Source organism: Pongo abelii, chromosome 8, assembly GCF_028885655.2.
Source record: "Pongo abelii isolate AG06213 chromosome 8, NHGRI_mPonAbe1-v2.0_pri, whole genome shotgun sequence".
NCBI classification, from domain to species: domain Eukaryota; kingdom Metazoa; phylum Chordata; class Mammalia; order Primates; family Hominidae; genus Pongo; species Pongo abelii.
In genome coordinates, this window is record NC_071993.2 from 135199364 (window position 1) to 135212236 (window position 12873).

At 45.7% G+C, this 12873-nt stretch overlaps 2 protein-coding genes across 6 annotated transcripts in view; one reads left to right on the forward strand and one right to left on the reverse strand.

The window, feature by feature from the left end:
• Positions 1 to 1402, forward strand: part of PTPRE (protein tyrosine phosphatase receptor type E) — a 185750-nt gene extending 184348 nt beyond the window's left edge. Inside the window, exon 22 of the mRNA XM_054523057.2 lies at positions 969 to 1402. The gene's annotated coding sequence lies outside the window, so the exon portion shown is untranslated. The remainder of the gene's footprint in view (positions 1 to 968) is intronic.
• A 9519-nt stretch (positions 1403 to 10921) lies between these two features.
• MKI67 (marker of proliferation Ki-67) overlaps positions 10922 to 12873 on the reverse strand; it is a 28590-nt gene continuing 26638 nt past the window's right edge. For all 5 annotated transcript variants that reach the window (XM_024253436.3, XM_024253433.3, XM_024253435.3 and 2 more), the window contains one exon: positions 10922 to 12280. In XM_024253436.3, the coding sequence (XP_024109204.3) occupies positions 12215 to 12280 (66 nt within the window). In that variant the 3' untranslated portion in view covers positions 10922 to 12214. The remainder of the gene's footprint in view (positions 12281 to 12873) is intronic.

The following is a 12873-nucleotide window of genomic DNA, read 5'->3' on the forward strand; positions in this document are numbered from 1 at the left end:
TTTGGAGTACATCTCCAAACAGACAACACTCTGCGATTTAAATCTGTATAGTTACAGAAACATATACATTGTTTGCTTTTATGAACAACAGTCAAACTCCTGGTATATCATCAAATCCAGGACTACCATTGTCAAAATCACTTTATGTTCTGCTAAGAAAGCAAAAATACTGCCATTTATTCCTGTAAGATCCCACCAATTTTGTGATAATCCTGATGTTAGGGAGGTTAATATGTGAAAGTACTGTGTCTTAGAAGTGACTAAATCTGCGACATATGGGCAGTTTTGCAGATGGCCCTCTTTGGTCAACATTCTGCCTGGACATGTCAGCACGTACACAGCTTCCTACTTCTGTTTAATGGCTGCTTGGCATTCCACAGTATAAATATAACAAAGTCTGGAGAGTCACCTCCACCTCCCCAGTGACAGACATTAACTTCTTTCCACATGCTGCAATTCTATAATTCAACTGTATAATGAATACTTCTGCATTTGTGTGTTTGCTGACATGCAAACTAGTTCTATGGGAGAATTCCCTAGAAGTGAAGTTTCTAGGTCAAAGGGCACATTTTAAATTTAAGTAGAAACCATCAAATTGTCACCTCCAAAGGACCTTCCAAGGCACCAACTCACCAATATGGCATGATGGCGCTGTCTCCCTAGAAGTCACTCACCCGGGACGTTGCACACCTGAGAGACAAAAAAAAATCAGACTTCATGTTAATTTGCATGTCCCAGAGTTCTATTGGGTTGAGCATGTTTTCACACATGGGTTATTTGTGTTTCATCAGTGAAGAATCCTTCATAATTTCATCCATTTTCCTCATTGCACCAATTGAGTTTTCCTCATTGGTTTATTGTCAATCTTTTTTTATTATTATTTTTGTTTATTGCCAATCTTTTGAAAAGGCGTGTACTAACCCTTTGTTTTTCCTATTATAACTATGCCCCTTCTGTTCCTTTATCAGAGTGTCTCTGACGCCTATTTAATGCACTTGCCAGAAGCAGCACCATGTGATGCCTCGACACCTGTCGCCCAGCACATTGTGGCAACATACTAGTCTCATCTCAAATAAGACTCTGGGCTTCTTTCAGGAATCAGACAAAGTTTCAAGAAACAATTCACAGGATCAGGTTCCCCTCCAGAATTCTAGGCTAAAGGAGCCCGTCTGTGCCTTAGAAACCAAGACCTGCTTCCCTCTTGCATATGGACCAGCAGCCTTTGCTATAAGCACTCAGCGGCCCGGGCGGAGGCTGGAACGAGGTATGAGCTTCACATTTGGCTCTGCTCTGGATGCTGAGGTTACATGACAGTGCTCTCCTTCTGAAAGTAACACACCCCCACTCTGTCCGTGGTAATATTATGAGCCAGCAATTTTGTTTCCAAATAAACTGAAAACCCCATGGATGAAAGTGATGTCATCCTGATGGTGCCTGCATTGCCACCTGCAGGAGTGTCTGCCAATGACCGTGCACCTGGAGGTTTGTGTCACTCAGCGGCCAGCATGTGGCTGAGGTATGGGGCTGCCGCTCCTTTCCCAACCACTGAATCCTGTCCAAGGTTGCCTAGGGCATCCTGCCCTCACTGATAACCCTTTCCGAGCAAAACCTTCCTCAAAGATGCAAACGGATGCCATTCAGAACAGAGGCCAACAAACACAACACTGGTTCTTTGGGCCCTTGTGTGGTGGGAACTAATGCTTGTGATTAGAGAGGATATCTGAATAAGCATGGAAAATCCCAGTGGTTTTTCAGTAATCACTATGAAGATGAAAGCATAATGAGCACATTATAACAATTAGCCCATAACAACTATGATAGTAACAATCAACATATTCACTTCATTCCTCTTTTCTTATTTTCAAAATATGTATTTTAGGCTTATAAAGTAAGCCATATACACAAATAGTTCTCGTTCCATGAGCACCTATGTGCTGGGCCCTTTATATAGGTACTATCTGCACAACATCCCCTCAAGGGCTGAGAAACAGAGGCTTCAGGAGGATATGAAACTAGACCAAAGATGGTTGGAGGTAGTAAAAGAGACAGAATTCCAACCCAGGACACCCCTATGCTGCTGTGGCCTCTCTAAATTCAGCCACTCTGCATACCTTGCCCTTCTTTGAGCTGTTATTGAACAACAGTGTGGCACATTAAAAATACTTGAGAAGGCCAGGCACAGTGGCTCACGCCTGTAATCCCAGAATTTTGGAAGGCAGAGCTGGGCAGGTCAGGGGTTCGAGAACAGACTGGGAAACATGGCAAAACCTTGTCTCTACTAAAAATACAAAAATTAACCGGGCATGGTTGCAAGTGCTTCTAATCCCAGCTACTCTGGAGACTGAGGCACGAGAATTGCTTGAACCTGGTAGGCAGAGTTTGCAGTGAGTGGAGATCACACCACGTCACTCCAGCCTGAGAGGCAGGGTGAGACTCTGTTTCCAAAAAAAAAAAAAGAGAGAAAATCACCATGTAATTGATTTAAATGTGCAGGTGGGTTTAAGGCAACTCCAAAGATGCAGAATTCCTAGTTTAATAGAACTTTCCTCAGCATGAGAATCATGTTGATCCTTCTCCTCTCCAGACACCAAGTGAGCTGATACTCTGGAGACAGAGCACGATCGCTTGGTGTGATGGAGCTACGGAGGTTTGTAGTACAAGAAAAAGGGCTGCAGGTGATTGCTCCAGTTAAAGGGACCCCAGTCCCACCCCACTGTCAGGAGTCTCTTTTGTGTGGTTCTTGCTTGAGGAGGTCAGTAATACCCTCTCAGTTCTGTGGTCACTTGTCCTAGGAAAGTTTACACATGTAGCCAGTATGCATTCAAAACGAATCAGTACAAAAGTGCCACGTACCCATCCACCTGTTAAGGAAAAGGCTCAGCACTGGGGAAGCTCTGAGGACGCATAAATATGTCGGAGGACACCGACTCCCTGCCCCCAAGGAGGTCAACACTGCCCATGGGGAATACACATCCTCTACCTTTCTATTCTCTTGATAGCCAGTATCTTGCATTTTGTAATTATAAACAGAGCCTTGATTTTTAATAGTTTTACCACCTATATTTGCATCCCTAAACAAGTTTATTTTTGCCTATTTTTGAGCATTTTATAAATGAAATTAACTTTATGTATTAAGACTCAGGTTTTGAATGTACAACAGTACCACATTGATTCAAATAGACATAGTTCATGTTGTGTTTACTAATATTTCAAGTAAAATAATATAATTACAGGTATGATGTATTGTTTCTTCAAATCACACAGCTCTCAGTAGAGTCTATTTATAGCAAAGATGCTTCACATTGGAAACCAACACTGACTGGAAAATAGAATCCACCAGAAACCTGGGCACTCAAAATGTAACAGGTATGCGATCCATTGCAAGCCTGGTTAGGGAGGGGCTGTATTGCCTAGCATTACTCCCTAAAAAGCGGCCTCAAAACCTCAGTGATGGGCAACAGGGGCCCACTTTGGGCATCTTCACAGCCATTGTCATAAAAAGTTTACATTCAGAAACTGGTCTCACCACTTCACTGCTCTTGCCACAAGCACAGAGCACCATTATCTCCAGCAATTCCCGAGACCCTCACTTGCCCTGCACCTTGCATTTCTTTGGCTCTCTATGGCAGTCACATCTCTAGAGCTTCTAGTTGCAGAAGTTACTCCAGTGGGAATACTCCAAGTATGCCTCATCCTCGCTTGCCTTGGTTTCTGCATAAGGTTAGTAAGAAGCAAAGCATGGCCAGGACTCCAGGGAAATGAATGGACGAAAACCAAGAAAGCCAGATGGCATAACCAGATAGCAAAACCAAGACATCATGGGCCACTTTGATGCTCAAGCCACCACCCACGGTCATTAACCGGGACAGGGCGGGGGTGGTGTGTTTTATGAATGGACTTGGTGCCTTCCATAATTCCCTCATCCTCAGAATCATGAACCGAGAGACATACTTTGGGTTCTCCTCTCTGGGATGAAAGACGTGCAGATCTGTGTGGCCCAAGGTTGAATACTAGGGCCATCCTGCCTCTTTAGAATTCTGGGACGACCTCTCTTGCCAGGTGCCCTAATGGAATGTGGCATCACAGGGCTGGGCTGAGGTCAGATCTGCTCTTCTTGGTGGATATGACCTTCAGTTTTATGGAGCAAGAGGGCCTCATCTTAGAATACGTCTTTAAGTGACTGATTTTTAATTATTTATTTATGTATTTATTTATTTATTTATTGAGATGGAGTCTCGCTCAGTCACCAGGCTGGAGTGCAGTGGCAAGATCTCGGCTCACTGCAACCTCCGCCTCCCGGGTCCAAGCGATTCTCCTGCCTCAGCCTCCTGAGTAGCTGGGACTACAGGCGCCAGCCACCACGCCCGGCAAATTTTCATATTTTTAGTAGAGATGGGGTTTCACCATGTTGGCCAGGATGGTCTCGATCTCCTGACCTCATGATCCACCTGCCTCGGCCGCCCAAAGTGCTGGAATTACAGGTGTGAGCCACCGCGCCCGGCCTAAATGACTGATTTTAAACCATATCCCTTTTCAAGACACAGCAGTGCAATGCCTTAAAATCCAAGGCCCGTTTCCCTCTTGCTTTGATTGGTGGGCACATCCCTTAGTTCTTAGGAACCCAGGGGAACAGAGGTTGGGAAGAGAACTGCCGTGAGAAACCCAAATTGTTTAGGTGGCATCTGGGGTCAGCTAGACATTGACAAGGCAGCTCTGTGATGCTGGCTGGGCTTATTCATGTTCACGTCTGGGGACTGGCTGGTAGTTGGGTAACCCCAACTAGCCTGGGCTGGGGGGCCGGGGTACCTCAGCGGTCTTCTGCATGGCTCTCATCTTCCAACAGGCTCGTGTGGGTGAAGGCAGGCACAGACGGTGCACACACATGGCCCATTGCTTCCCCAACCAACCTGGAATCCAAAGGAAGAGGCAGGAGAGCAAAGTGGGCTGTACAGAGGAGGGGGCAGAGGTGCTTCTGAGAGGAGTATCAGACTGTGCTCAGGGAGCCTCAGGGGCCACCTAGTGTTGTGTTACTTCCAAAGCAATGCTTTCTCGGAGTAACAGAGGGCGGGCCCAGAGCCAAATAGTCAGCTAGATTCTGAAACACAAAGAGCTACCACGAGACTAGTTTTTATTACACTAAATATTCTTCATTAAGTTTTTATCATTGCCAACCTAAATATATATAAACATATATTATATATATATTATTTGTACATAAATATGTATATATATTTATAATATTTTATATACATATTTATGTATACATATTCATATATAATAATATTTATGTTTATATAGAACTTAGGTTGCCAATGACGAAAACCTAGTGAATATTTAATATATTTATATATTTTATATAGTTATGAATATATTTATATTAAGTTATATACATTATATTAAATATATTTAATTTATATTAAACATAATATATTTATATTAGATTATATCTATAGTTATCATATTTATATATAAATATATATGCTTATATATAAATATAGGCAACTTTTCCCCTAAGTTGCTCCTATAGTTGTCTTTGGCACTAGGGGACATGGAAGCAAGCAGGCAGATGAGGGGCCGAGGAAAAAGTGACTCACTTCAGCACAAGCTGCATCTCTCGAGTCAGGGTGGAAATTTAGGAATTTGCTGATACACAATCACGCCCCTCCTCTCTCCCAACATCAAAATTGACAGTGCTGCCTGGCCTGACCCGCCTCACCCTGTTCATATCAGCCTGGCCTGGATCTGAGACCCCTGCCCAAAAGGGGCCTTGGATATAATTGCGCTTCTCCTTTTCCAGACCCCACACAAGAAACAAGAAAAGCCTGGAGTCGTGTCCCGTCCTGACTGCTCCTTTCCCAGAGTTCTAGGCCTCTCGAAAGCTGAGGCCACGCTGGGGTAAGAGGAAGACGGCACCACGTGGAGACCTTCTAAGAATGGGGGCCAGGCTACACAATCCACCCGAGTTTTCTTCTTTTGTCCTCACAACCCTATGAGGCAAGAAATTGCCATCTTCACTCTCCCAGCCAGGGAAACTGAGGCTCAGAAAGGCCAAGCAATGGGCCTAAGTCATGCAGCCAGCAAGGGGCAGGGCTGGGATTGGAAGCCAGGCCTCTCAGCTTCCACCGTCCTGGGGCTGGGAGGGGGTGGGGGTTCCAGGGTCCGGGGAGACCCCAAAGCCCGAGGTGAAACGCACCCTCCGCTCATGACCCGTTATATTGCAAGGGGCTGCTAATTTCAATGTGACATGTCCTAGGAGGCACATATGTTAAATCACTCATTTCTCTAGATCAGGGATTTGCAAACTAAGGTCCTCAGCCCAAATGGGCCCACAGCCTGGTTTTTGTTGTTGTTGTTGTTTTGTTTTGTTTTGTTTTGAGACGGAATCTCACTCTGTCACCCAGGCTGGAGTACAGTGGGGTGATCTCGACTGACTGCACCCTCCGCCTCCCAGGTTCAAGCAATTCTCCTGCCTCAGTCTTCTGAATTGCTGGGATTTCAGGGGCCTGCCACCATGCCTGGATAATTTTTGTTTTTTTAGTAGAAACTGGGTTTTGCCATGTTGGCCAGGCTGGTCTTGAACTCCTGGCCTCAAGTGATCCACCCGCCTCAGCTTCCCAAAGTGCTGGGATTACAGGTGTGAGCCACCGTGCCCAGACCCACAGCCTGTTTTTACAAGCCATTTTTTGGACACGCCAGTTTGCTTGCGTGTTGCTTACAGCCGCTTCTGTGCTTTAACAGCCGAAGTGAGTCAGTCATAACAGACAGTATGACCCACAAAGCCATATTTACTGCCTAGTCCTTGACAGAAAAAGTTTGCTAATTGCTAACCTGGATTAAAATCCACAGAACCTTTTCTATCCAAGGATGTGCTTCCCTATGTCCTGGCCATGCCTGGTCCCAGCACCACCTGTTTTAGCCAGACCTGTGTCTGGGCCGAGCTCAGCAAAGTTCTGCGATCTGATGTCATTTAAAGACACTGTTGACTGGGCATGGTGGCTCACGCCTGCAATGCCAGCACTTTGGGAGGCCAAGGTGGATCAACTGAGGTTGCGAGTTGGAGACCAGCCTGGCCAACATGGTGAAACCCTGTCTCTCCTAAAAAAAATTACAAATATTAGCCAGGTGTGTGTGGTGCATGCCTGTAATCTCAGCTCCTCAGAGGTCGGAAGTTCAAGACCAGCCTGGCCAACATGGTGAAACCCTGTCTCTCCTAAAAAAAATGACAAATATTAGCCAGATGTGTGTGGTACATGCCTGTAATCCCAGCTCCTCAGAGGCTGAGGCAGGAGAATTTCTTGAACCTTGAAGGCAGAGGTTTCAGTGAGCCAAGATTGTGCCACTACACTCCAAACTCCAACCTGTGCGACAGAGTGAGACTGTCTCAAATAAAAAAAAAAGAAAAAAACAAAGACACTGTTAATATGGTATCAAATTGCAGCTGCCACATCACACATATTCTTTTCTCCTGCAGAGGCCATATTCAGTTTGGATAACCCTGAAATTTGGTTACTCGACTCTTAGTTAAATAATGTTTCTTTGCTTTGTTGGTAGTCTGGCTAGTTTTCAATATGTGGGCTCGATGAAGACGCAGACATATTGTTCAGGATTTTTATTTTTATTTTTTGAGACAAGGTCTTGCCCTGTTGACCAAGCTGGAATGCAGTGATACAGTCATAACTCACTGCAGCCTTGAACTCCTGAGCTCAAGCGATCCTCCCATATCAGCCTCCCAAGTAGCTGGGACTATAGGTATGTGCCACAATGCCTGCTAATTTTTTCTTTTTTTTTTTTTTTTGTAGAGATGGGGTCTCGTTATGTTGCCCAGGCTGATCTTGAATTCCTGGCCTCAAGCGATCCTCCAGCCTTGGCCTCCCAATGTGCTGGGATTACAGGTGTGTGCCATTGCCCTTGGTTATTCAGGCCTGTTATGTTCCAGATTCTTCCTTCACCTCCACAGAGAAATCCTTAGTGATAAAGAATTTATGAGCCAAGAGAAATATCTTGGAGTTTTAGGCATCTAGTAATTATATTCATCTGATGATGATGATGATAATTACCATGTATTGATGCTTACCAAGCTCTGGGTAAAATGCTAAGTGTTTTACACATATTGTCTCATTTAATCTTCTCAACAATGCTATGTGCTCAGGTACTGAACAGCCTCATTTTACAGATGGGAAACTGTAGCAAAGTTAAAAGACTGTCCAAGTTCACACAGCAGCAAATAAGACAAGCTGGAATTTGCACCTATGCATTTGACTCCGAAGTCTGAACTCTGTCTAGGAATTTACTCTGCAAGGGTGTGGAACGCATACCAGACATCACATACATTTTGCAAATGATAAAGGAGCACCTGTCCTAACCCCAAGCAGACAGACAAGGGCCAGGATGGATTTTAGAACACTCTGACCTGTGAGAGAGGTGGACAGGCCTGCACCAGCTGTATTTCTGTAGTGACATACACAGGTGTATCACGCAGGGAGCCTGTCCAGTCACGGAGGCCTGGGACTGTACTGTCAACACAGTTTTTGTTTGTTCTTCAGGTCGCGTTGAGAGCTCCCCCTGGGAGGTTGGGTTGGGGATGCTCCTTAGGAACTCCACTGGAAATATGAGTCAAGCAGGTATCCAAGTCCAATTACCCGGCTCAGGGTTTGACATCACAGATGTGGGACTTGCCTGAGATGGGGTGATGAGCAGGAAGCTAACTGGGGCCCTTGCAGGGCAACACACAACAAACCGATCAAACCTCCTTCCTGAAATCATTGTGCGCACTGCGGGAGGGGTTTCCTGCCAACACATCATGGGTATTATTTGTTCCCTCATGAAGAGCAATAGTAATGAAGTCCACATTCCCAAATTGTGGAGTGCTGTGTGCCTGCATGGCACCCGATGCCAGGAATACCAGGATGGGGGTTTGGTGACTGTGTCCTGGAGATGCCTTGGGGGTCTGGGAGCATCTGCACAGCACTGAAATCAGTTTCTCCAGCTGTAACTACAGTGCCAGGAGATTCCTACAGCTCATCTAGAGGACTTTTCCAGCAAACCCAGCAAACAGCAGGATCCCAGCCACATGAAATCATTTAGTTAAGTAGCTACAGTTTACTTTACGGAGTCGCCGTTTGCCATGTTGACTCTCGATGACAGCCCAGGATGTGGACTGGAGCCTGAACCCTCTTCTCTGACCAGACTGACCACTGAGCACGGCTCTCCCTCCCTTCCTCCTCAGCCTCTCGAGATGGTAGATGCACCCACCTGCAAACTTTTCTCTCACTCCGACAGAAAGGCTTCTTCAGGACTAACTGACCTACCGCAGGCTCCTGCCCCTGGAACTTGCCAACAAATTCACTCCCAGGATCCATGTCAAATCAGGGTTGCCAGAGGCAAGTCAGGGCATGTATTTTCATCTGCTGACTTGGAGCTGCCCTGGGTCAAATCCCCATCCCTCAACTCAGCACCTCTGTTGCAACAAAGCAGGCACGGCTGCGGTTGCAGGTAATTCTCAGAATACAGCAGGCCATTCCTGCAGAACTCAAAGCAGCTTCAATGACTTGTTGGCCAAGAGAGAAAATGACCATCCAGCCAAGTCCTTCTAGAAATGAAAATGGAACGTAATGAACCAGTCTCTCTTACACTGGCCTGTCTCCCCCACCCACACTTAGTTTCTTTCCCCACTCTCCCTATAATAAAAATACCATGGGTTTTAAGACCATTTCATCACACACTTTGTTGGACATCTCCTGTGGCGGGTCACTGGGATACAGTAACCAGGAAATACAGTCAGCTCTCATGAATGAACAAAACTTACAACCCCAGGAGGGGAGCCAGAAACTCAAATTAGTGGCTTAGTTTCCACAATGCTACGTGCTACAAAGAGGTAAAGAACAATTCCAGGCAAACTAAGAATCTGCCCTGGCCTGGAGGACAGGCATGGGGGTGAGGGAGCCCACAGGCAAGAAGCCTCCCTTAACCTGAGCTCAGGACTGGATGAAATGATCTTGGTGGGGCAGGAGGGAAAGTTCCAGTCAGGGAAAACAGCAGGGGGTGTGTGGTGGTTGGAGGTGCCTGCCTAAGGGAGGCAGGAGGTGGTAGGTATAGAGTTAGAGTAAGAAAGCCCAGGAGAGGCTGGGGGAACAGATTGCACAGGCCCTGGGAGGCGAAAAAGTAAAAACAGCTTCTATCTAATGGGAATGTCCTATCACATGGAAATTCACTTGGAAACTGAAGCTCAGAGAAGTTACCATACCATGGTGGAAATGGGTGGGTACTGGTTCTCAAATCCAGTCAGCCTAGGAGAATGGGCAGTATTTGTCAGATCTCCCTCCCCCCATAGCAAGGAGGGTTGTGTAGAAGTGGTGTTCATCTATTAAACACGGGGGTAGCCCTTGAATGAACATTTTTAATCCATCATCAACAGCCCTGTAAAATGAAAACCACCCTTAGCGTGCTCTTGAAATACTGTACTTACCAGGGTGAGAAAAGGTGCTTGACATACTTCAGCAAGATTTCTGGTTAGAGCTGAACTCTAAAGGATTTTTCTACTAAACAGAATATTCCACTCCACAGGCATATGGCTGGATGAAATTTTTCTGTGAGGTTCATAATTACTAAGTCTAAAGTGTTAGAACTTGATCATAGCAACATTCCTACTAAAAGTTTTGAGGTTGGCCTACCTAGAAGGAAGCATTTATGCCTCACACCTTCCAGTGCCTCTGCTAAGAGCCACTCTTCCTTGAACACCCTCCCCTGTTCTGCCCTGGTGCAATCCCTGTACCCTTTGCAGCCATGTGAAGCCCTCAGATGTCCCCTCCCTGCCCCTTTCTATTCCCTCCCTCAAGCAGAATGTCATTCTCCCTTACGATCATGGATGACGCTGTTAGAACGCTATCATGGCAGCCAATATAGTACAAGTCAGTACCACTGGTTTCTGCATTCATTCAACAAGTATTTATGATGTCACCTGGCTCCCCGCCAGACACTGGGGAAACAAGCGTGGAGATGGGGCACTGCCTGAACGGGGCACATTTTGGGGGACAGCTACCCTGTCTGGTGCACCATTCTCACCTGCATCTGGCAAGGTGGGTGAATGGGGAGGAATCCAGACAGGTGACCGAGGGGGTGGTGGGCTATTCTCTGATTTGGGGAACACAGAGAGGACAGGGGGCAAAGTGGAAAGTAAATGAAGATGAACAAGTTATGTCTACAGGTCTGAAGCTGGAGAAAGATGTCTGGACTTCAAAGGAGATTTCGGAGGCAGCGGCTCACAAAGAAGCGATCCTGAAATCGTGGCTGAAGGCGCTGAGTGCTCAGTCTCTCCAAGGATGATGCTTTTCAGAGTACTGGTGTCACTTCCTGTACTGGGTGGCATCGGGCTGCCAGATAGAGTCAGAAAGAAAACAGGCGGGAGCAGAGCCAGTAAACTTCCGAAGCTTTCAATGACAGGAAAGCTGGAGATTAGGAGCCAGTTTGAGGTCGTGATGTGCCGTAGCCTGGGACCCTGAGATTCCGCAGGTGGAGAATGTCTCAGGTGAGAGCAACCCTAGTTAGAAAAGTATTCCCAAGAGACAAAGGCAAGCCACGAGTCACTCCTTAGAGAAAGTCACTCTTGGTCCCTAAAGATGTGCTCACAAGTCATTCTCCAAAGCACAACTTTATCTTCAGAAACGAAAGGACATCAAAAATAGGACTGTCCTGTGCAGATGTCCAATAGCCTTAATGTGGGGACCAAATGCCCCCTGGCCATTGGAAAGACAGATCTTGTAAGCTCCATTCATCCGTGCGCTCACCCATTCATTCGTGTTTACCGAGTGCCTGCTCAGTGTTGGGACAGATGAAGATAGTTGTTCCTGCCATCGTGCCCTGGAGGACATAGGCAAACATTTAAACAATGACACAGTGTGGCAAGGGTCACAGTTAAGGCTGCTGTAGGGTAGCTGTGGGTAGTGATAGACCTCAAGGCTTCATTCTGCAAAGCTGAGGGCAAACCTTGGCCCAAACTCCTTCAAGAAGCCCCCAGTGTTCAACTGTTCTCAGTCCAGGAGCCCAGCAGTGCTCCCAGTGGAGTTTATGAAGCCGATTCAGACCCAGCAAATCCAAAGTTTTCTTCCTTTAAGCAGACTGACAGCCTTACTTACAGAATTCACTTGTAATTTATGACAAAAACTGCACTAGAGCTTATCACAAAACTAACTTTATTTTTCCCAGTTCGATTTTTCTGTTAAATATCTTCACTGTCCCTATGACTTCTGGTTCTTATTTTCTTGATGCACACATTGTCCTCAGCCTGTGTGGAAAGAAAAAAAATTGAACTCTTAAGTAATTGAAACACCCATATTTATAATCGACCTCCTCTGCAAAACCCCAAAGGCTTACTAGGTATTATGCAGGTCCTTAGTTGTAGAAAATTAATTTTGAGGTTGGAAATAAGTTTTAAAATATATTCCATTAACGTTGTTTTTCTTGACTTGAACTGCTTTTATTATGCAGTTTTTTTACACTTAAATAATGTGATCTTTTCATACAGAAGTTCCTAATGCATTTTTAAGCTAATACATAATAAAATCTCTTCATCAATGCACACATTTTCACAAACTAAAAAATGTCACTCAGAAAAAGTGAATCCAACCAGGATTAAGTATTTTGGGTCTCCTAAACCAAGGAACCCCCGTAGGCAGAACCATGCCCAACTTACATGCAGGGGACCTGCCTTGGCCCTCACTCTTGCAGTAGTTCTCACCCCTTGGCTAAGGGGGAGGGACCATGGTGAAAAGCATGGCTACAAGCTTCTTACTGGAAAAAATCTATCTTATATATGCATTTTCTAGGACTACTGACACCCACCGAAGAGCTCGGCAATAGAGGAGCACGTGTGTGTTG